The sequence below is a fragment of the Mauremys reevesii genome, linkage group 2, assembly GCF_016161935.1.
Source record: "Mauremys reevesii isolate NIE-2019 linkage group 2, ASM1616193v1, whole genome shotgun sequence".
Lineage (NCBI taxonomy): Eukaryota > Metazoa > Chordata > Testudines > Geoemydidae > Mauremys > Mauremys reevesii.
The window spans coordinates 61,365,225-61,389,180 of NC_052624.1; the positions used below are offsets into that span (position 1 = coordinate 61,365,225).

General features: G+C 45.3%; 1 protein-coding gene and 1 long non-coding RNA gene across 10 annotated transcripts in view; one reads left to right on the top strand and one right to left on the bottom strand.

Moving 5' to 3' along the window:
• The window catches only part of LOC120398932, a 33,630-nt gene extending 14,367 nt beyond the window's left edge, over positions 1–19,263 (bottom strand). For 2 of the 5 annotated variants that reach the window (XR_005594830.1, XR_005594831.1), the window contains exon 1: positions 18,555–19,226. This is a non-coding gene — a long non-coding RNA (uncharacterized LOC120398932). Of the gene's footprint in view, positions 1–13,424; positions 14,001–16,545; positions 16,715–18,554 lie in introns of those variants that run through there. The other 3 variants (XR_005594827.1, XR_005594829.1, XR_005594828.1) reach the window with 3 other exon arrangements.
• STK31 (serine/threonine kinase 31) overlaps positions 1–23,956 on the top strand; it is a 101,080-nt gene that overhangs the window by 72,067 nt on the left and 5,057 nt on the right. For 4 of the 5 annotated variants that reach the window (XM_039526710.1, XM_039526709.1, XM_039526707.1 and 1 more), the window contains exons 17-23: positions 131–211; positions 1,107–1,232; positions 2,191–2,316; positions 2,587–2,673; positions 3,406–3,555; positions 5,591–5,716; positions 15,769–15,837. In XM_039526710.1, the coding sequence (XP_039382644.1) occupies positions 131–211; positions 1,107–1,232; positions 2,191–2,316; positions 2,587–2,673; positions 3,406–3,555; positions 5,591–5,716; positions 15,769–15,837 (765 nt within the window). The remainder of the gene's footprint in view (positions 1–130; positions 212–1,106; positions 1,233–2,190; positions 2,317–2,586; positions 2,674–3,405; positions 3,556–5,590; positions 5,717–15,768; positions 15,838–23,956) is intronic. The other variant, XM_039526706.1, reaches the window with a different exon arrangement.

The following is a 23,956-nucleotide window of genomic DNA, read 5'->3' on the forward strand; positions in this document are numbered from 1 at the left end:
CTCTTCATATTTTCAGAAATCGACATTTTGTGGACATACAGCCCACACTTCAGTTAATGTATTTTCTGGTATATACTTGTACGTATTGCATGCGGAGGCGGTCGCATTGATGAATGTATCCCTAATTCAGGGGACGCTTACTTACCTGGTGCAGAAATGGTTCCCTGAGCTGCCACTCCTTCACCCAGAAGCAGGAATTCTGAAGTATATGGTAAGAAGCCCCTGCTGTGTTTCTAAGGGCAGGGAACTGAGAGTATGTATTTGAGAGTAGGGGAAGTAGCTTCATTAAATATGCCATAAAGCAAGAGATACCAGAGATTCTAGTAAGTGATGAAGTCTTTAAGGGCAGTAGTCCGATTACAAGTTTAACAACTGAAAATATCGCCTCAGGTTGCCCACCACTGGTGTAAACACTGCTTGTTAAATTGGCTATGATACTGTTCGGGCAATGGGAACACTGGACCTATATTGCTAGTCCAACAAATGAAAACTTTAAACAAGTGAGAGATTTCATTATTCACATCCCAGAGAGACTTCTCTCTCACACATACTTGCAGTGTCACCCATTCATGCCAGTAACTAGAAAATAAATTCCAATATGGTATCCAGACTTCAGTAGAATTACACATTCAGCTTTACTGGTCATGTTATGGTTTAATTCACCAACAGTAACACCTAAATGCTGGCCCAGCATGAAATGCTAAGACTGGCTGTGTCTGGGGCAGGGTGAAGGGAGGAGAAAACAAAAACCTTGTATTATACGTGTCAGGAGCTCAGGTTTTTAACGTCTATGAAGTATATGGGCGGTCAGTGGCTCGTATATGACATTGACATATTAAATCCAAATTATGTGTATTGAAGGAATGAAGGTCAAGTTAATGTGTTTAACACTGGGAGGGGGGGCAGAGAATTACCAAATGGAAACTTTCTCTTTATTTTAAAAAAGATACTTAATTTAAGCCTAAATTTGACCTTCTTTACATTATGGTAAAAGTCCTGCATTATCAGTAGTGGTTGATAAATATTAAGCATTCAGCAATATGCAGTGTCTGGATTATTAAACTAGTTAGTGGCATTTCGGTTGTGTTTGCATGTGTGCGCTCCAGAACTCTGGTGGACTTCTGGCAGTCAGCTTAGAACGGGATCTTCTTGATGCTGAACCTCTTAAGGAATTGAGCACGAAGCACCCATTAGTGTGTTCAGAAGTTCAAGAACAGAAGGTTCTTTTGAAGGTAATTTTCTGTCACTGACTTTCAATTCTTAGCTGTATGTGGCGCTCTCTTGGTAACTTACTGAGTATATTGATCTGCTTGAACTCAATGACTGCTTCTTTACTACTTTCAATAGTACTTTACTACTTTCAATAGCCTTGTAAATGCTAATAATTCGGCTAGGCTCTTGGATCACTACCAAAGCAATGTTATTTTTTTGCTGTTTGTCTCCATCTCTCTTCTCCTCTTTCACTTCTCTGGGGGCAGCTGCAAGCGTGTCCCTTCCTTTTGCTGACTGCCATTCCTGTGCGTCAGTGGGCCCTACTTACTGGCTATCACTCCCTATTCCTGGTGCATTCAGTCTCCATCCTACTCATACTGACATCTTCCCTAATGATTCCTGGGTGTCTCCTCTGCTTTCCACTGCCACACTTCCCCTCCTACCCACCAGCGTTCAGGAGATCAAGAAGTATGAAGTTAATGGTGGAACAATGTAAACGCTGCGGTTTGCCGTTCCCGGCCAATGGAATCTGAGGGAAGCGGCGCAGGCTGCAAGGACATGCTGGCTGCTGCTTCCCACAGCTCCCATTGTCCTGGAACGGTGAACCGTGGCCACTGGGAGCTGCGGGCAGCCGTGCCTGTGGACAGTCAGTGTAAACAAACTGTCTCGAGGCCCGTCAGTGGATTACCCTGATGGGCCTCAGGTTGCCCACCACTGGTGTAAACACTGCTTGTTAACTTGGCTATGATACTGTTCGGGCAATGGGAACACTGGACCTGTATTGCTAGTCCAACACTTTAAACGTTCACAAAGAAAATTTGGGACTGATCTCCCAGATCCTAGGTTGAGTATTATAATTCAGTATAACAGAAGGTCACTCAATAGAATTTGTCATGTAATTGTTCATAAAAATAAAATATAGTAATTCCACATAAACAATGTTAATTTAGGAATCAGCTGAAAATTCTTTGTTTTCAGGGCTATGCGGTAGATGTGAGCACAGAGGCAAAAGTGATAGAAAGAACAGCCAGATATCACAGAGCTTGGAGTGAATTTAAGGAGAAATCTGGATTATTACAGTTGATGTTCCTTTTTTTGTGCAAGGTAAGTTTTAGATTGACATCCTTTTTTGATTGCTATTTTTCATCTAGAAGATTCATAATTTGTTAAAGCTTTTTGTTTTTTAACCAAAGCTTTGGATAGAAAAACTTCCATGCAGATCTTATGTAAAAAATCAAATGAAATTGATTTGGTTTAATGAGGACTTAATATGCGCTAAATATGTAATAAAGTTAACTTCGCAGTAAATAGATATTTTAACTGCAATCCCCTTCTTTATCCGTCTATTATCTGTGGGTTTTTTTGTTTTTTAAGTCTGATCCTTTGGTATATCTGATGGTCCCATATTACCCAGGAGCAAGTCTAGGAGCACTGCAAGCTGGTACACCTTTAACTTCAGAAGTAAGTAATAGGGTAATTTATTCAAAATTTCAGCAAAGTTTTTTTAACAAATATTTAAACCAACTTGATCCTCTTCTTTTTTCACCTTTTTGTTTGCTGTCCAGTAATGTGGCAATATAACTTGCATGGTTGATGCATGATAAAATCCTGCAAAGGAAAATGACAGTTTGTGTTTTTTATGAATACCTCAATTTAGTGTCCAGTCACTGGGGCTGGGATTTTCAAACGACCCTGGAGGTGGGGATCTCACTCACTTATGTTCCTTTGAACATTCCAGCCTTTGTTGTTGCTATCCTTTAAAAAATATTGGCAAGCAAATTTTAAAATACTGTGATCATGATTACTCTTGTCTGAGTTTTCATCCTATCGTTTTCTTTCCTACTTGTCCTTCCCCCAAATGGCTTGTTTACAGTTGAAAGTCATTTGGCTGCATAGCCTTCTTTTTAAATAAATGGTCATAAGTTTTGTGAATGGCCTTTTCTCTTGCATTGCTTGTCAGGACAGAGCCAGTTATGAATCCACATATCCAAACGGGTATTTACATTTGTGTTTTCAAAATGATTAATCCAGGTGTGACTGGGTTCTTTTTTGACTGGCTCTGCAACTCTTTAGAATCGTACTAAGTGTCGTGTAGTTTCTCATTCAGAATACTTGCAATGGTTCTGCACTGGAAGCATGCTGGTTTTTTTTCTCTTGGCTCTTTCAGTTTTTAAAATTGTTTATTTTCATCAGGAAATATTGAAAGTGATGGAAGGAGTGGCACGTGGCCTGCATACGCTGCACAAAGCTAATATAGTTCATGGATCTCTGCATACAAATAATGTGTTTGCTGTGAATCGAAAACAAGGAATAGTTGGAGACTTTGACTTCACCAAATCAGATGTAAATTTTTTTTTTCAAATATATTCAAGGATTTCCTTAATCTCACTCAGAATTCTGCATTATGAGTTGTATCGTGAATGCCTTTGCTATTTTTTTGGTACCTCTTATTGTGAAAATATAACGGTAGATTTTATTGACAAATTCTTCATTTGCCAGTGTATTTTGAATACTACTTCAAATGTGAAAGCATGCCAGAGGTGGGCAAACTACGGGCCGCGGGCCACATCCGGCCCGCAGGACCCTCCTACCCGGCCCCTAAGCTCCTCGCCTGGGAGGCTAGCCCCCAGCCCCTCCCCTGCAGTTCCCCCTCCCCTGCAGCCTCAGCTCACTGTGCTGCCAGCGCAATGCTCTAGGCGGCAGGGGTTTGTGCTCTTGCCGGGCAGCACAGCTGCCGAGCTGCAGCCTGACCCGGTGCTCTGTGCTGCATGGTGGCGTGGCTGGCTCCAGTTGGGCGGCATGGCTGCCTGTCCTGGTGCTCTGGGCAGTGCGGCTGTAGCGCCGCCAACCACGAGTGCTCCAGACAGTGCAGTGAGGAGGGGACAGGGAGCAGCAGGGATTGCATAAAGGGCTGGGGAGTTCGGGGTTGTGGTAAGGGGGCGGGGGTGTGGATGGGGGTCAGGGTGGTCAGAGGGCAGGGAATGGGGGGGGGTTGAATGGGGGCAGGTGTCCCGGGGGGGGCAGTCAGGAAGGAGAGGAGGGGTTGGATGGGGCGGTGGGGGGCAGTCAGGGGCGGAGGGTCTGGAGGTGGTCGGGACAGGGAGGGGTGGATGGGGCAGGAGTCCTGGGGGGCCGTCAGGGGGCGAGAAGCGGAGGGGGGTCACATGGGGGCAGAGGCCAGGCCACGCCTGCTGGTTGGAGAGGCACAGCCTCCCCTAACTGGTCCTCCATACAATTTCAGAAACCCAATGTGTCCCTCAGGCCAAAAAGTTTGCCCGCCCCTAGTGTATGCAATGATTCTAAATAATTCCAAGATAGTGTTATAAGTACTGGTGGAATAAGTTTCTGAAGGCACTATAACCTGAAAAAATACGATCTTTACTGAGTATGGCCCTGGTTCAGCAAAGCAGTTAACAAAAGAACATGGACGTTGTTGTATTGGGTCACCCTTGTCCAGCTCTAGGTTTGTCTAGTCCAGTCTCCAACAGTGGCAGTTAAATTCTCTGAAGATTGTGTCTGCACTGAGCATGTTCCATCCATGGGCTGCAGGGGCTGGTCAGGACTTTCCCTGCAGTTGCTCCTCCTGGCAGTCATGGAGTGCTGTTGTGCTGGGCACAAGAACTGAGAGCAGGAAGTGTCTCTGATGTGCTCTAGGTAATCCTGGAGTCCAGGCAGCCGGGAGGAGGAGGAGAGATGCAGCTGACTCAGATGTGGACCTGACAGAATTGAGACTAGAACCTAGTTCTTCTGAGTCCCAGTCCAGTGCTTTACTGCAAGCCCCACCTTCCTTCTCTGGGCTGAGAAGGAATGCTGCCCCTCTAGAGTTATGTACAATAAGACAGCCAGCTGGATATCTTTACATACCTCTTCAAATTTCTGCAGATTACGTTTTTGATAAGTGGGTCCTGTGTACTGTAGTCTGTTAATATGCTTTGTGGTTACCTACCCTTTGTTCTGGAGTTGTATGCTGCTATCAAAGTTCTGTCTGTGTCTAGAATGGCTTAGAGAAACATTGGAGAACAGTAACTTCTCAAATGTCCTTTATTTCAACCATAACATCGCAGTCTGTGTTTCTCCTGGTACTGGAGTATCTTTTCATGTGTAGATTTTGGTATTAGAATTGTTATTTTTCATGACATGTGAGCAAGAACTAGCTAGTCCTGTGTTTTAAGAGTGATGCTTCATTGCCTTTATTCCGCCTCTGCTCCATTTTTGGTGGTAGGAGGCCTTTACAATCCCCTGTTTGGGCCATCATTGAAGGAAAAAAAAATTAAGGCAAAGGTGTTCATGTGAGATCATGGGGAATGGGAAGGAAAGTTCATTTTACTGTACTGCCAGTTTGGCTTAAAATTGCTGATTGTAATATTGTCCCTTCTAGGATCAACGTGCCTCTGCAAACTCTATGGTAGTGGGTAACTTGAACTTAATTTCACCTGAATTAAGAATGGGACACCTGGCATCTCCATCCTCTGACATGTATGCCTATGGCTGCCTTCTATTCTGGGTATGTTATTGCGTATGAAAATGACGTTTTGTTAATATCATGAAAATATAGTAGGCATTATAAATAGCAATAAATGTTATGTCCCTCTTCTGTTTAAACCTGTCCTATTGTAATGAATGCTCATATTTTAAATTGAGTGCTGTGAGCAGAGGGAATGGGAATTAGGTCTGTGAGCAGAAGAATGCATTTTTCAATACAATTTACAGTGTGCCTTGTCTCCCTAAACAGCAGCACTTAATAAAACGAGGCTTTTGTTCTGTACACTGCAGCTTGTCAATACTATTATATTTCTTATCCTTTCTATGTAAGCTGCTTTCTCTAGCTTCATCTGCAGGTCAGTAGATAGTTGCCTTCATTTTTCATTCCTCCTGTGATCTGAATCAAGAATGGGATTGTCAGGTGCTCTTTTCCTGCATAGCTGGTTCTAGGTTCTGGCAAAGAGAATCCTGTCCTGTGGCACCTTATAGATGTTTTTTTTGCAGCAGCTGCTGTGGGTGGGTGAATACCTTTTCTGATGCTTGCATTGTTAAACTTTTTAAGTTGAAGATGAATGAAGCTCATGCTGCAAAACATCTGTTAGTCTATAAGGTGCCACAGGATTCTTTGCTTTTTCCTGCAGTAGCACCTGGATGTCCATTCCACCTGTGGTATCAAGTCAAGGAAGAGAAAATGGCCCCATTTTCAGTTAGTTACTGGGTTATGTTAGGTAATATGCTCTGCCGTAACTCATGCTGCCCGGACCCATCCTGGTTTTCTGTTGCTTTACTTCTGTGCCCCTTTGCTTAGGGTTCTGAGGATTCTAAGAACATAAATATGGCAGTTGTAGAGTGTAGCAAGCCGTCAACTCACTGGTACGGCGCCTCCTGCTGGTCAATCTGGGAATTAGCTCATCCAGCTCAGGAGCGCCCTCTTCTGGCTGGTTTCTCCCCTGCCCTTACCTGCTCCTCTGCAGTCCCTTTATCTCCTCCAGTTCAGGCCCTGCGTCCCTCCCGGACCACGGTGCCCCTTACATTGGGGTACTGCCCCCCCGGCAGTGTCCCCAAACTCTGGGTCTCCCCTCCTCAGGGGAACCCCAACCCCTATACCCACCTTGCCTCAGTGGCTACTGCCAGTCATCATCTAGGCCCTTCTCTTAGGGGCAAACTGCAGTCTGTAATGGCCACTCATCACTGGCAAGGGGGTTGGACCTACTGCCTTTCTAGCCCCAGCTGCCTCCTTGAAGCCCTAGTACCTCCCCTGGCCTTTAGCAAGGCTTCAGCCTGGGGACTCAGCAGGCCAAAGCTCCTCAGCTTTGCCTGCCCTTCCCCAGCCCTCTCTGCCTCAGGTACCCTGATTGCTCTCCCAGGCAGCCTGGTCCTCTCTGCTCCCCAGCTGGAGCAAGAGTCTATACCAGGCAGCTAGGTCCTTCTTGCTCCACTGCTGGAGCAAGACTCTCACGGCTCCTTACTCGCAGCCCTCTTATCAGGGCCAGCTGTGCCCTGATTGAGCTGGCCACACCTGTGGCCAGCTCCTCAGCCAGCCTCCCTCAGCTGCTCTCACTCCTTTTATCCCAGGAGCGTGGTAACCACCCTGTTACACAGAGATAAGTTTGTGCAAAATTCTAATTTAGAGAGGCTCTGTCATAAGGGTCAGTATTATGAATATGGGAATTTGGAGAAATGCCCAGGAAGCAGGGCTGGAGAACACAGTGTAGCTGTGCCCAGCAGTCCACCACAGAAGCTCGCTAGAATTTTTAATAAAATTTTTATTCCTGTCTCTTTCACTGATTTGCTCTTTAATGAGAACCCCAAGATCATTACATGGTGTCAGAAGTGCCGTATGAAAAGGAGACTGTAGTAATTATGAGGTTTACTCTTGTGTTTGAAACAGAAAGGGGAACAGAGAAGAACAAAGGCTAATGTATGTATTTTATGAGCACAAAAGTAGCGTGACTAGCTTAAGAAGGGAAGAATGCCCAAAATGGATGTGTTGCAACCTCCATCCAGTCTGCAATTGATGGGAAAATGCTTCAGAGAACTGAAAAAAATTCCGACAGAGATTTGAATTGTGCTTAAGCAGCCATAGAGGCAGAGGAGAAAAATTATAAAGTGAAATCATCAATCTTTTTAATGATGTTGGTGAAGATGCTTTGGATATTTGTAACAACTTTAAGTTTGAAGATGATGAAAGCATGAGATTAAATAAAATTTTGACTAAATTTGAGGAACATTGCATGCCAAAAAGGAATGACATCTTTGAGAGAGACAAATTTTTTACATGCATGCAAAAAACTGGTGGTAATATACAGCAATATGTGACAGAATTAAGGAGACTCAGTAAGACCTGTGACTTTGGTGAGCTGACAGAGTTTCTGGTCAGAGATCAAATAATTTGTGGCATTCAAGACAATGTGTTGAGAGAGAAAGCTCCATGAAGGAGATATAACTTTAGGAAAAGGTCTCCAGATGTGCAGAGTAGCAGAAACTATGAAAATGCAAATCAAAGAACTGAATTCACATTTGCACTCTGTGATAAACTCAGTGCTGAGCTCACAAGGATGGAAGCAATGCAAGTAATACGAAAAATTGAGGAACCAGTGGAATGGGTAAGCTCCCTAGTTATTGTGGAGAAAAATAATGGCAAGCTGCACATATGCTTAAGTCCAAGAGACCTCAATAGAGCTATAAAAAGAGAACATTTCAAACAGGGCCATCCCTAGAGATTGTGATGCCCTACGCAGGCCCCCTGCGTGGGGGCCGGCCCCGGAGCAGCCAGTGCAGGAAGGCAGCAGGGGTTGGGCCCGCACCTGCAATCATGGGGCAGCCGGAAGTCGAGTGGCCCAGCCCCAGCCTTCTCCATTCTGCTTCCCCGGCTCCCAGGTTTGGGGGAAGAGCGGGAACCGTCCCCCAGCACTCACCAGTGGCGCTGCTGGGAGCCAGCGGAGCAGGCTGGGGCCAGGTTGCCTCTGCTTCCCACCACCCGGTGAGTGCAGGGCAGGCCCGACCCCTGCTGCAGTCCCCCAGGATGCATAGCTCAGGGGGCGGGTTTTGGGGGGTGGGTAAGGGACGGAGTGGGGGCTGGACAGGAGCAGGGGCGGGGGCTGAGGGGAAGGGGTGGGGCAGGGGCAGAGGCAGCTTTCCTGGGCTCTGCTGTTCGCAGCCCACGAGGGGCCGGCTCAGCCATCCGGGGGATCAGGCTGGCCGCTGGAGTTGGCCGCAGCACGCAGCTGCATAGGACACCAGGAAATTTGGGGCAATTTGGTGCCCCAAATTTCCTGGTGCCCTACACAGCTGCGTAGTTTGTGTATGGGGTAGGGATGACCCTGATTTCAAACTACCAACTAGATAAGAGGTTATGCTTCAGTTTGCAAGTGCATGATATTTCAATAAATTGGATGCATCCTCAGAATTTTGGCAGCTAAAATTAACTGAAGAAAACTCAAAGCTATGCACATTTAATACCCGATTTGGAAGATACAGATTCTTACACTTACTCTTCAGCATAGCTTCAGTACCAGAAGTGTACCAAAAAAACCATACATATGATCTGTGAATGTATTAACAGGCCTGCACAACTTGTAAAGCGGCGAGGGCCATATTACTCCAAAGAAAACAGCTGAGGGCCAAACCCCCTCTGGCCCCGCCGACCCACCCAGCGCCGCCAAGCCCCCCCAAAACACAACACCCCCCAGCGTCACCCCCTCACTGCCACCCACCCCATGGAAACAAACCCTCCTTCCCCAGCGCTGCCCCACTGAAACAGCAGTATTGAACCTTGGTAATATAAACGGGCCCCTAAGGTAGTATACTTAAGGTAAAAGAAAAATGTCTTTTTGCTAGAAGTAGAATAAGATCTTCCCCCAACTTTGTAATCAATTGCCCTGTTGAATGAATGAATGAGGTGTGAATGAGGAAGGCATGGAAGGCAGCACCTCTAGACAGCTGCAACCCTTGGAGAGGAGATGGGAGCCAGACCAGATCAGTAGAACAGGTCAGCCACTGACTGCTCGCTCGCCTCCTCAGCCCCCCACCCCCTCCCCAGCTCGCCTCCTCAGCCCCCGCCACTGCCCACCTGCCCGCCTCCTCAGCCCCCTCTCCCCCACCGCCGGCTCCCCTGCCCCCCCGCTCGCCTCCTCAGCCCCCCAACTTTCCTCCTCATCCCTCACCACTGCCCACTCGCCTCTTCAGCCCCCCCTCCCTCACCCGCCACTTGCCTACTCACCCCCCACAGGCCGCACAGTGAGCCTACATGGGCTGCATGCGGCCCCCGGGCCGCATGTTGTGCAGGCCTGGTATTAATGATGGTGACACCTCAATATATGGCGCCATCATCTGGGACTCAAAGAGGATCATGATTGTAGACTTCAGGAAGTCTTGGTTGCAACTAGAGCAGCTAAATTGAAACTAAATAGGGAGAAATGTGTTTTAGGTGTTTAGGAGTTACAGAACTGACTTTTGTTGTAGATATTTTTTCCAATGAAGGTGTAAAACCTGATGATAAGATTTCAGCCGTTGAAAGGATGCCTCATCCCCAGTCAAAGAAAGATGTCCAACAGTTCCTGGGAATGATTAATTATCTTGTAAAATTTATACCTAATCTGTCTACAAAAGCAGCAGCTTTGAGGAAACGCCTAGAAAAGCAAGAATGGTACTGGGGTGCAGAACAGGAGGAATCTGGGAAGGCTTGAAACAACAGCTGATGCACGAGCCAGTGATGAAGTTCTATGCACCAGGCAGGCTTATTAAAATTTCAGCAGATGCTTCACAGTCTGGATTAGATGCAGTGATTTTACAGAAACAAGAGGACTGTTTGCAATCAGTAGCATAGACTTCCAAATCACTGACCGATTCAAAAACAAGATATGTACAGATTGAGAAGGAGCTTTTAGGAATAGTGTTTACCTGTGAAAGAGTCAATCAGTATATTTGTGGCTAGATAGTGGTGATTGAAATGGACTCACCCCTATTAGTATTATTTGACAAACGACTAAATGGCTGTACCTTAAGGCTTTAAAGAATGATGATAAAGCCAAAAAGTATGATTTGGTTGTAGCCTAGATGCCTGGTAAATTCATGTTCACTGCAGATGCACTTTCCAGAGCAGTAACTTCCACTACTAAACCAGAGAGGACCTTGGAGATAGAGATGCAATCCTATGTAGATTCGGTTTGTAAAGTCAATTCCGTTAGGTAACAAGAAACTGCAACAGATAAGAGGGGAAACAGAGAAAGATGAATCACTGGGGATCCTTTAAAAAGTCATAATTATAGGATGGCTTGAAGCAGGGTGGATTTGATTTAAATCACTAGTCAGAAAGACTCTATTTAATCATGAATTTCTACATAAAAGTACATTATTGTTGGTTGTTATAACCTTAATACATATTCTTCACAACTCAGAGATAGATGTAGGTTTTGTTTTTAGAAGGTACACGCTATACATTTTTAAAGTGATTTATTTTGAAAACTTTTCAGATTAGTTTTACAGCTATAGCAGAAAATGAATGATTGTTTGGTTATTTCATTTACCAAAGGTAATTTAAGCAGATATTTATGAAGCCACTGGGAGGTGAACTATCTCCAATTCAACAGGTTAATCATTAATATTTGGAGGATTTTCTTGCCATGCTGTATTAGGAGGAGAACATCACCAGAGAGATAGTTAAATTGTTTTAGTTAACTAAAACAATAATGTTGCGTATTCTGGATTTTTTTCTTCAACAGCAAACATATAATATTTTAACAAAACAAGCATATGTATTTTTGAGTTTAGTTAAACATCCAAGTTTTTTAAAATCAGGTCTGTTTTTGTTAAAAAATTTTTTAACTAAAATAGTTAAATGAAATTTTTAAACAAAAGAAAAATTAAATCAACTATGTCAGCCTGGGCAACATGAGAAACGTAAAATATTGGCTTCTGCAGCTAATTCAGTCATCTTCACCTTCACCTTCATTTTCCTGTTTGTGCATAATCTGGAAAAGAAAAACAAGCTTTCCTGCTTTTTCAGGTCCCAAACGATTTCTCAATTTGGAATGAATTAGTCCAAAGGAAGAAAATATTCTTTCCACACAGTCAGAAGAAGCTACTGCTGTTAAAAGTGAGATTATCGCAGTCTCTGAATCAGAGTGGTTAAATTACTTCCACCAGTTCACTGGTGTGACTTTCCTTAAAACATCATCAGCAAATGTATATTTCTTGAATGGTTCACCCAAAGCTCTAAAGTTTATTATAGTTGGCATTATGGAGAGATGATTGCTGGATGTCCATGTCCATAGCCAACTCCTCTTCTTCAGCAGTTAAAGTTTGACCCTGGTATCAAGTATTGAGAATATTTGCAAGAAAATGAGCTGGAGACAGTGCTTGTCCCATTGGTTTTTTTTTTAATGCTTGTAATTTAACTCCATCGTTGCATATTTCTTTTTTTTAAGATCTCACTCAGTTCCTTCCAAATTTGAACAGTGTCAGTAATAAAACAGCTATTAATGCAATAGGGCTCGTGTGTTTTCAGTAGTTTAAAGCCACATTAAAGGTGGTTGAAAAAGAGTTTTCATAGTATACGAGGGCCGGGCGCGCTTGGCATAATAAATAGGTTAAAGTATATGTATTCCTGTGTATAGGGAGTAATATGAATTTTACATACAAAACGCACCATTCTTAGAATAAAAAGAATGCAACACGAGCTTTAGGCCAAAATAAATTCAATCCTAAATTCAGTGCTGACGTAAGCAGGTGTTGCCCCTATTTCTCAGTATTCTAGAAAGAGGTTCATTGATGGAGTTAAGAATGGAGTGGTAACGTCTACTGTTTCCTTTATCCAGCATTGACTGTTAAGCAGTGCCAGTGGCCACTGAAATGCTGCTAAAGAACACTTAGGTACTGGAGATGTTTCTTCCTGGCGAACTATAAATTCTGTGTCCTTGCCCTGTATAGCCACTGGGAGTGTGTATGGGGGAGGGAAAGATGTGTATGGTACTTTTCACAAGGAAATAAACCCTTCTATTCCCTAACCACTTTAAAATGTTGTTCATAGCTGAAGAAAAATGAGCTAGGGAGTTCCTTCTGGGTGCAGGAGTTAGTGGTGGCTGGCAAAAAGGTGTGTGTGGGAGGGAAGCAGGGGGCTGAGGAGTGGCACACATTTGTTAACAGCTGCGGCTGTACCAGTGGTCCTAGAAAGAGGCAGGAAAAAGTGGCCAATATGGGAGGAGGAGGAAAAGTGAATAAAGAGGTGCAGAATTGGCAGGTGAAGGCTGGCTCTACCTAAAGAAAGGTTTGTAATATGTGACAGTAGCAGCCCTCTGAAATCTCATCAGTTCCATAGATACATGTCTGTTTCCGGCCCAAATTCCAGATTGATTAATACACATGTAATCATATAATTGCACCCTTGTAATTCAAATTGATATGGTCACCGTATCTCACTAGGTCACAGCTGAGAATGTCAAATTCAGGACAGATTGTTGAGAAATAGGGCAGACTCATTCCAAACTGGTAGTTATTCTATCATTAGATTATACCAAGCCAATAACAATATCACCACAAGAGGTCAAAAATGCATTCTCCTTAGGCATTCCAGCCCTTAGCTCACCACCCAGATGCTGGACTTTATGACCAGTGGTTACTGAAAACCAGTTTTATCAGATATAGAGTCCTTCCAATCCCAAGGGATCAGCCACATAGCCAGGTCAATATATAACTCAGATCTTACTCAATAATCACATTGATACCAATCCTTTAGTAGCTAAAACTAAAGGTTTAATAATATAAAAAAGAGGGAAAAGAAGAGAGTTATTGAATGGTTAAAGGATTATAGACATACAAGTGATTTTCAGTGTTCATAGATCAGGATCACAGCAGTAATGGAATAAACTGCTGGCTTGCAAAAGTCTCTCTGGAATCAGATTGGGGGTCATCGGTCCTTGGTTAAAGCTTCCTTGTTAGAAATCCAGTGCAGAGAAATAAAGCAGGAAATGGAGACAAAATGAAGATGTTTCAGGGGTCTTTTATATCTTCTGCTATTTGCATGGAATTTTTACTGTCCCAAACAAAGCCCATAGCCCCTTTTGTGGAAAGTTACTGGCTCAAGATGGATTCCAGGGTAACATGAGCATGTCACATGTTTTGCTGAGTCACAGAGGTTGGCTATTGGCCCCTTGGTGTCTGAGGAATCTTCAGGGAGAGCTGTCTGGGCGGGATGAGTTTCTTCTACAGCCTGTTGTGAGAACTGAGTGTTCTTGATGGGCCATAAACACATATGTGTCTAGCCTTGATGTAAATCTATTTGAGAGGAGTCACCCAGGAACAAACACCTTTGAGATACAAATAATAGCCAATATTCAGAACTTTAGATGTAAAGATGATACATGGATTTAACCAGGATAATCATATTTGGTAGCTTGTAACTTTTCCATTTTCACCTTACATGACACACTTTGTACAAGTTTTGTTACAGTTGTGGTTATATCGATTATATAAATGGTCATATTCAATCATACAGCATCACAGGTTGTATTTATTGTTTGGCACAAACTCTTATGCATTGATACTGTGCAGCATTAAACAGCTGCCATGGTTTTGTCCCAGACTCTGCAGAAAAGATGTCATATCCCTCATTGATCAGTACTGTAGATTGCTATTTGCCATCAGAGGCAAGGTAAGTCTCTGTTTAGTCAGTATTGTGCACTTTACTGCAAACTTTAAAAGAAATAGTCAGATTGTCAATATTTCTAAGGCTCTTGCGACGTGGACCAGCCAATGACTGAGAATTGAGATGTTGCCATTCTCAGTTAGGTCCATGAGGTTTTAGAGTTGTGGGCTTGTGATAAACAGATGTAAAAGAGGCATTAACCCTTAACTCTGTAAAGGGTTAAGAAGTTCACCTAGCCTAGCTGACACCTGACCAGAGGAACCAATGGGGGAACAAGATGTTTCAAAAGAAAGGAGGGAAGTTTTCCTTTGTTTAGAGTTTCAGTTTCAGCCAGAGTGAAAAAGATCAAGGAACCAGCCTCTTATCAGAGTAGTAAGTTTTTAGAAAGGAATAAATAGGTTTATGTTTATTTTCTTAAATTATCAAATTTGGGTATTTTTTGTGTAACTAAATTTGTGCCCAGGGGAACATCCTCTGTGTTTTAAATCTGTTGTCTGTGAGAGTAGCTGGTATGCTAATCTCTCCCAGAGGGTTTTCTTTTACCTTTCTTTTCTTTAATTAAAAGCCTTTTTCTTAATACCTGATTGATTTTTCCTTGTTTTAAGATCCAAGGGGTTTGGATCTGTGTTCACCAGGAAATTGGTTAAGTCTCTCAAGACTACCCAAGGAAAAAAAAGGTAGTACTTGGGGGATGGTGGCAGCGATACCAGATCTAAGCTGGTAATTAAGCTTAGAAGTGTCCATGCAGGTCCCCACATCTGTATCCTAAAGTTCAGAGTGGGGAAAGAATCTTGACAGGGCTCAAGCACTGTTCCATACAGTAAAGGCTCATAGGCCTGGTATACATATGTTTCCATCTTGGTCTGAAGATGTTTCTCCTACAAGCCTCCTTTGGTCATAGTTTAGAATTTTTTACAAGGCAGTCATGACAAGAACCTTATTGCTCTTCTGGGTAGGATACAGGTGTGACTGAGGGGTGGCAGACAGGGCTGATCATCTTACAATATACTAGTAGGGCTTCTTCTAGTAGTACATCTACAACCAGATCCTTGACTCTGGAGTTTGGATCTCATTTTTAAAAGGCTCTGCTCACTTCCCTTGGAGCCTCTGATGGCTTTATCTACTTTTGATACTAAAAATAAAATTTTTAGTGGTTATTATATCTGTATGAATAATGTAGGTGGCCTGGAAGCCCCCTTTTGGGTTTTCCAATACTGTGAGTCTGTACTTAAGATTTTTGGAGACTTTTCTTCCAAAGCCAATATTCCCATTTCATTTGGAAAAAGAGATCTCCTTGCCCAGTTTTTACCCCTCTGTAAAACTAGAGGTGAGATATTAGCATGCTTTAGAGATGAGACTCTAATTTCTTTTCTCTGAACCATATACAGTCATATTTGAAGTTATGCAGGGATTGTATTTTTAACTTGCAGCTATTTGCTGGAGACCAAGAATTTAAAATTAAGGAAAATGGAACCCCTGAAGTGGATGAACTTAATATGGTATGTGAACTTCCTTATCTGGCAGCTAAGTGAGAGAGACAGAATACAGGCCAGTGCTGTTTAGTTGGTTTTATTAAATGTTTGATTAAAATGCCATGTTTATAAAATGTTAAATTGACATTTGGGCTGTAAGAATTCTCAATAGCATACACAAATGGAATCATTATTGAAAAGGTGGAAGAGGCTGAAGTTCTCTTCATATTTGACCCTGTTCTCCACAAGAAATAAACCACTTGCCTCTAATGTGTTAATCTAGTAAAGCTAGTTTACATGCATACAATTTTACAAGTTTAAGGCAAAACTTTCAAATGTGGATGCCTTAAATTATGCACCTAAATAAGGATCTGATTTTTTCAGAGGTGCTGAACACCTACATTTGAAAATTATGGCCTTAGGGCTTCCTGACTGCTTTAAGAAGTATGTTCTTATGTTAATGCTGAAAGATTACCCCGTAATTCTAATGGAAATTGCCTAATCTTTTAAAAATGTTCATTGCTATTACAAACACTTATTCTGTGCCCTTCACATGTAATTTAGGTGTCACTATCAAACACACACTAATTTATGTTAATATTAAATTAGTATTTCATTAATATTAGCCATAAACAGGAACTCAGCTGTTTTATTGGTAATGTCAATTTTAACAAACCATTACTATCTATTTGAAAAACTGCAAACTAGAATTGAAGAGGTGGTCTATGAACTAACCTGGCCCTGTTCCATTTAAGGCTTTATGGATCTCCTTCGTTCTGTCCCTCTGTTTTCACTCTTTCCTATGCATTTGTTTCCCCATATACTTGTTTTTACCAAAGTCTTCAACAACCTCCCAGCAAAGTCCTGTGCCTAATTCACAATAGCCTGTTTGCCATTGTCACATCTTTAGTAAAAGTGTAAAAAAAAAAAAAAAAAAAAAAAAAAAAAAAGTTCACACTATATTTATACAATGATTACATGTACAAAAGTGACAGTCATCTAGGAATACAACGTTTATTACAAATGTGAAACATTAACTGTGGAATAACGACAAAACCCTCACTTTGGCTGAGAAGCCATCCTTTAAACTAACAAGTTTAGCATATCGTGTGAAAGCTGTGCAGATTTATTAAAAGTTAAACGATTAGACTGTTGTGAAAACAATATTGTAAGACAAAAACAAAACTGAATACTTCACATGAAAGTATCAGTTCTGACTGCCCTAGGAGTTAAAAAGCAAAACAAACCCCAAAGTTTACCCAGAACCATTTGCCCAATGTATATTTCAGCTCATTGTTATGTTAGAGGAGACAATCTCTTTGAAATGGGAGTTTGCTGAAATACCTAACACCCAATGTCAGGAAGGCTAACATAGCAGGATAAAGAAATCTGTCTGCAGTCCAACACATAGCAGGCATGATTATCCACTATCATGCACCTTGCATAATCACTTGCATTTGTGCAAAACACTGCCACAGGTATGAGTGGAGAATTCTGATTCTGTATCATGTTGCAGTCACTTTGCACAGATATAAATGACTATCCAGAGTGCAAGGCAGTGGAGAATCATTCCAGCCTCTCTTTAAACCGGTGACATTGTTTAATTCTTAAAATACTGAAAAAAATTAACTTCCCCCTTGCTACTTAAGGCATACAGAAAAACCTTAATTTTTCAGGAAAACAGAAATAACAAAATCCTCAGAAGATCAACATCATCATCTGGGTCAACAGTAGCTGTCATATAATTTCCGCTGTACTAAAATACTAATTTTATCAAATGTACTCTGAATTAACGTGCATCCAAACTCAAATGACTGATTCCAGCTTGCCAAACTTTTTCTTCTCTGATCCAGTAGTTTAAATAGATTTGGAGATGTGAAGAAATGCTTTTTCTACCCAAAAACAATGAAGAATCCTTGTTGGGACTAGTAATGTATAATTTCCTTTTATAGTTTTTAAATGTTAGAGAGCAAGATTTCCTTTCATCAGTGAATAAATTAGAATGCACCAGGCTATATTGTTCCAATCAGTATATTATCATTGGTAGTTTGAGATTTGTTCTTTCCGTGTTTTGTACATGAAGCATCTGAGTCCAGGGGGCAAGCCATCTATGCTGCTCTTGGATTCCAAGAATTTCAGTAAGAAAACTTGGAGTGCTTGCTCATGTCCATTCCAATGAAGGTGTGCACCACTCACACCGCGTGCACCGCTGCCGGCAAGTTTTTCCCTCAGTGGTATCCATTGGGTCAGCTCTGGTGCCCCTTGGAGTTGCACCCTCATCGTGCCGGTATATAGCATCCTGTCGAGCCGCTGCCCCCTAAGTTTCTTCTTATTGCCCATGATGGTCTCTGGAACTTCTGCTTGTCCTTGCATTCACGCAAGTACTCTCCTCGGTGGATTTTGCCTCCCCCCACCCCGTATATAGTTAATTATAGTAGCTAGGATTTACAATTTAGTGTTACTTAGTAGTTATTAGATTAGAACCCTGGTAAATATGGTTACCCTGGTCCCCGGGGTTTAAGCCATGTGCGTCTTATCATAAGCCCATGTCCATTAGTGATCCCCATTTTAGCTCCCCTAAGTGCTTGGGGAAGGCCCACCCATGGGGAGCGCTGTAGGATTTGTAAAGGGTTCAAACCCCGTACCTTAAAGGACAAAGACCAGAGACTTAAATTCCTCATTATGGAGGTGGTTTTCCACCCCTCAGAGCTGAGCTAAGCCGTCTTGGCATTGAGCACCTCTACCTCTGAGAGACGGGTAGTGCAGCTTGGCCTCACCGGCACCGAGGAAGAACTCTTCATCCATATTCCGGGACTTGTGGCACCGCCAGGGTTCTCCAGCACAGAAGAGGCTTACGCCTCCAGGGGACGTCCGGCACGACTCCCAGTCACCGGTGCCGAAGAAAAAGCAAAGGAAAATGGACAAAGGTGCGTTCCCCAACTCTGGGGTCTGCCAGTCTCAGGGAAATTGGCAGAGTGCAACTTGTGCTGGGCCATTTGCACTCAACAGCTGCCAGTTCGGTACCGTTGATTCCAGCCCAGGAAAGAGACCCATCAAGTCAGGTATCGTTGGACTCCCCACCGAGGGAGACCCATCAGAGTACAGCCCCGGTACATCCATCCATGCCAGAGGTGTTCGAGGCAGCAAGGGAGCTATTATCTCTCCGATACTGCTTTCCCCCACCAATTGTGATAGGGTACTGGAGGTGAGAACCTCCATAGTGCCGAGACCCCAGCTGCTGTCGAAGGGGAAACTGGTAATAACACAGCACTGATCACCTCCCTCCCACCACCAGTTAATAGCACTGCACTGTGGTTGCCAAGAAGCAACTGCTCGCAGTCGGACTCTGAGGCGGAATCTTACGCTTTCCGTGTGATCTGACACCGGTCCGACGTGAGCCCAAGGTTCCCACCAGTGGCCTGGGCAGCACAGGAACAGATGCCTGTGCAATGGCCTTTCTGGAATCCCTGGGTGTTCCAACCAGTCCAGAGGTCACAGATGAGGAGATCATACTCCATTGTGTCAGAGTGTACAGCCCCTCTGCCATTGGTACAGGAACCATGGCCTGGTAGCGAGCCCGGCATCAATCTTCAAGACACGTCTCTCTTTTTTCAGAACAGACTGGGTCTAAACTTCATAACTTGGAAGGATTTGAGGGCCATGCTGAAGTCCCTAGAGCCACACACCCTGGCCCCATCGAGGAAACACTTCAAGCCCCAACCATTGCCCTATTTCTACCAGCCCCAACTGAGGCAGGGTTTCCATAAGAGGTGGGGTAGGAGCTATAAGAAGAGGCCTCCTCCTACTCAGTCCTTGTTGGCCCAGGGGCCTGATCCTGCCAGACTATTGTTGGGGTCTAAGCAAGCTTTGGGTGACCAGACATCCCATTTTTAAAGGGACAGTCCCATATTTAAGCCCTCCTGTGGGTGTCCCAATATTTTCTTAAAAAACGGGCAAATTGTCCCGTATTTTTCTGTCTACCCTCCATCAGTTCTGGCAAGTCCTGCTGCTGGCTGGATCCCTGCTTGCCAGCCTCCCACCCACCAGTGGCGAGTGGGGGTCCAGTGGCTGACGATGGGGGTGGGTGTGCAAGGCTGGTGGCAGGGCGAAGATGCAGTGTGCGGGGCTGGCCGTTCCTCCTGCCAGTCCATCAGTGCAGCTGCTGCTGCGTGCTAGCTCTCAGCGAACAGGGCCCTGTCCCGTTTCTGGCTAGTGCTGGCTGCTGTGCACTGTGAGCTGTGGTGGCTGGTTAGTGCGGGCAGGCACCAGCTGGCAGCCAGTTCCGTGTCACCTCTGCTGCCCACTGATCGGCCTTTTACATGCTCCCCCTTTCGCTGTCCTCTCCCTGCTTTGCCCCTTCGCCCGTCCCACTCCCAGCACTGTGTGGGAGAACTAGCCCCTGGTCAGAGCACTCAGCTCACCAGCAGCCTGGCCAGCAGACTCCTTCCTTCCCCCACTGCCTCTGGCTGGGTCGGTGACCCAGGAAAGCCCAAGACCCTCCGGCCTGGGGCACTGGCCAGGAGGAGCCAAGCCCTGCATGTACCAAAGCCCCGCATAGTGCTGGTACAGTGAATCCTCTCTGCCCCCTCAGCTAAGGCGAGGAGGGGAAGAGCAATTTCCACCGTGTTCATGCTCTGAGTCTGCAGGCTCCACAGCAGCCCCCAGGGCAGGGGCTTAGCACCCTGTTCACCTGCTTCACAGGTTGGGCCCTCTCATGGATGCGTTTCTCCTCCCTTGGAGAGACCATCTCTACTATGTATTCCTCCCCTTTCCTCTCATATACAAGGTCCTACTGACGGTCTGAGAGGAAGGCATGAATCTGATCCTGATTGCCCTGGCCTAGCCTCACCAGCACTGGTTTACCACCCTTCTGGACCTTTCAGTGGAAGCACCAGTCAGCCTACTTCTTTCCAGATGTCATCTCCTGGGATCACGGATGTTTACATCATCTGAACCTCGAGTTCCTCCATCTTGTGGCCTGGAAGCTCCATGGCTGAACCCCATGGACATAGTATGCTCAGGTCCAGTTCAAGAGGTTTTTCTAGGGAGCAGAAAACCATCACCTTAGGTCACATACCTGGTGAAGTGGACAAGGTTCTCAATCTGGTCAGCGCAGAAAGAGGTCTCGCCCATGCATTCATCGGTACTGTGTATTTTGGACTATTTGCTACACCTGAAGCAGCAAGGGCTATCAGTATCTTCAATTAGAGTCCACCTGGCAGTGATCTTGGCTTTTCACCCATGGGTGAACAGCAGGTCCATCTTTGCAAACTCACTCTGGTAGTTGCTTTCTCAAGGGGCTGGATAGGTTGTACCCATAGGTGAGACGGCTGATCCTGCCCTGGGACCTTAACCTGATGTTGTTAAGATTCAGTGATCCCCCATTGGAGCCCTTGGTAGCCATCACCTAGACCAGAAGGGTCTCGGAGATCAGGGCTCTTACTTCAGATCCTCCATACATGGTCATCTTCAAGGATAAGGTCCAAATGTGCCCTCACCAAGCCCTTCTCCTAAAGGTGGTATTGCAATTCCACAATCAGGACATTTTTTTCCGGTCTTCTACCGATAGCCACATGCCAACAGCCAAGAACAGAGGCTCCATTCATTGGATGTCAGGTAGCACTTGCCTTTTTACATAGAAAGGACTAAATCATTTAGGAAACTACTCAGTTTTTCATGGCGGAGGCAGATGGGATGAAAGGCCTCTCAGTCTCAACTCAGATAATTTAATCATGGATCACTTCTTGTATCTGCGTGTGCTACAACATGCTGAAAGTCCATGCTCTGGTCCTGACGGCACATTCCACAAAGGCCCAAGCATCTTCAGCTGCATTCGTGGCACAGGTTCCCATCCAAGATATCTGTAGAGCAACAATATGGTCTTTGGTCTGCACCTTTGCAGCTTACTATTGCCATCACTCAGCAAGCCAGAGATGATGCTGGATTCGGCAGAGCAGTGCTACAGTCTGCTTGTTGTTGAACTCTGAACCGTCCTCCTACATCTGCTTGGGAGTCACCTACATTGGAATGGACATGAGAAGCACTCAAAGAAAAAAAAACCACCCTCCTACTCCTCTGTCAGAGTTGGCCGGCAAGAAAGAACTGAGGGGGAAGCAGGACTCTATATATTGGTGCTATGAGGGCACGACTGCAGGCAGCACCATTGCCAATTCGACGGATACCACTGAGGGAAAAACTTTCTGGTAGCAGTGGAGATGACGCGCACATTAGAATAGACATGAGCAGCACATCTTGAAGAACAACAGTTATGGAAGGTTAGTATCGGTTTTTAAACAAATTTCTCGTATGTCGGTTGATTCTTTCTGGGAGCCTCTCTCAGTCCACTGGAAAATCCATTTTGGTTTTAAGGGCTTATCTATAATCCGTTTATTCAGAATAGTCTCATATACCCATCCACAGACTCATGAAGGATTCATACTTTCCTTACCATCACAGTCTCACCCCAAAGGAGCGAAATCACTTCTTATCTTACCATAAAAAAAATTGTCATTGATGAATGTTCTTAGCTGGCCACAAGAAGGAAGCGGAAGCTAGAGATGGGATACTATATAGATACTTATTTGACAAAACTTGACCTCAACTGATATCCTTCCGCTGGCAGAATATCCACCACTGGGTCCTCCACCTCTACCACTTTCTACGCTTGCAAGTTCATATTGCGGGCCAACCTGCGCAGGAGGTCCTGGTTGGCACGGAGGTCTATGGGAGGGGGACCCGAGACTGCAGTGCCTGCCACCGCCTTATTGGGTGAGAAGGAAGAGGCCACAGGAGGAGAGGGTTATCTAGGGCCTCTTGCTGAACTGGGCCCAGCTGTCCTGTGCCAGCGACCTCAGGGCCTGGAGCAGGAACTGGTGTTGGAGGAGGTTGTGTAGTGGAACCACCACAGTCTCCATGCCTCCTGGGATAGGCCAAGTGGCGGAAGTCTTTGGCACTCGTGGCTCAGATGGGGCTGAGCAAGAAGCCCCAGACGGAGCACCCTGGGCTTGGTGGTACACCGAGGGTGTCCAGAACGGCCATTGGGTGGGGCCTTGAGCAGGACCCTGCTCCTGTGCATGGCCATGGTCCACACAGCGGCGGTCTGAGAAGCGCAACCCTGCCTCCGATCACGAAGAATGGGAAATGGAACGGGAAAGCCATGGAGGTGCCGAGTGGGTCTGCACTGGGTCACGCCGATGGGGCGATGGTGAACGGTGCTGCGACGCTGGGGAGTGGTGCTGGGACCTGGAACGGTGCCTGGATCTGGAACTGGGTCTAGACAATGAGTGGCATTGGGTCCGGGATCTGCTCTTCGACGGTGACCGGTGGGGCAGAGTGGTGCTGGGACCGGTGCAGCGAGTACAACCAAAGCTGTGAAGGAGAGCGATGCTGGAACTGGGAGCGGGAGCGGTACCAAGAACGAGATTGGTGCCGTGGCTCGACTGACGGTGCCGACGGGTAGATCAGGGCTGGCTTGCCTCGGGACGGAGCCGCACGTGTAGGTACCGCACGAGGCTGAGGGGATGCCGATGCCGTCATGGAAATAAGGTTCCTCGCAACCGCAAAGGTATCCAGAGTGGATGGCACCTGGACCTCGACTGCGCTGCGTACCGGGGAGTCCAGGGGCACCGGACTCAATGGCTCTCCTCCCGGGGCCGGAGTCAATGGTGCCGAGGTTGTAGACTGTGCCCCTAGGCGCTCCCCTGTGAGACGTACCTCCAGGTGTGGTTCCAAGGAGGCTTGCCTCTGTGGAGGTGGGTCAGCCTTTTCTGGCTTCCGGTGTCACTTCTGGGCAGGAGAGTGGGAGTGGAGCTGGGTCAATGGTGCTGGCTGCCGTGCCAGGGAGCGTCGATGCCGCAAGTCTCAGTCAGAGTCCAACTGCAGTGCCAGAGTGCTGTGCACCGAGGTGCTTGGTGCTGGATCTTGGCACGCCACAGGAGGTTGAGGGCTAAGAGCCGCCTCCATAAGGAGCTGTTTGAGATGAAAGTCCTGCTCCTTCTTGGTCCAGGGACGAAAACCCTTGCAGATCCTGCACTTGTCTGCTTGATGAGACTTCTCCAGACACTTTAGGCAAGAGTTGTGAGGGTCGCCCGTTGGCATGGGCTTTGAACAGGAACCTCAGGGCTTGAATCCCGGAGCTTTGGGCATG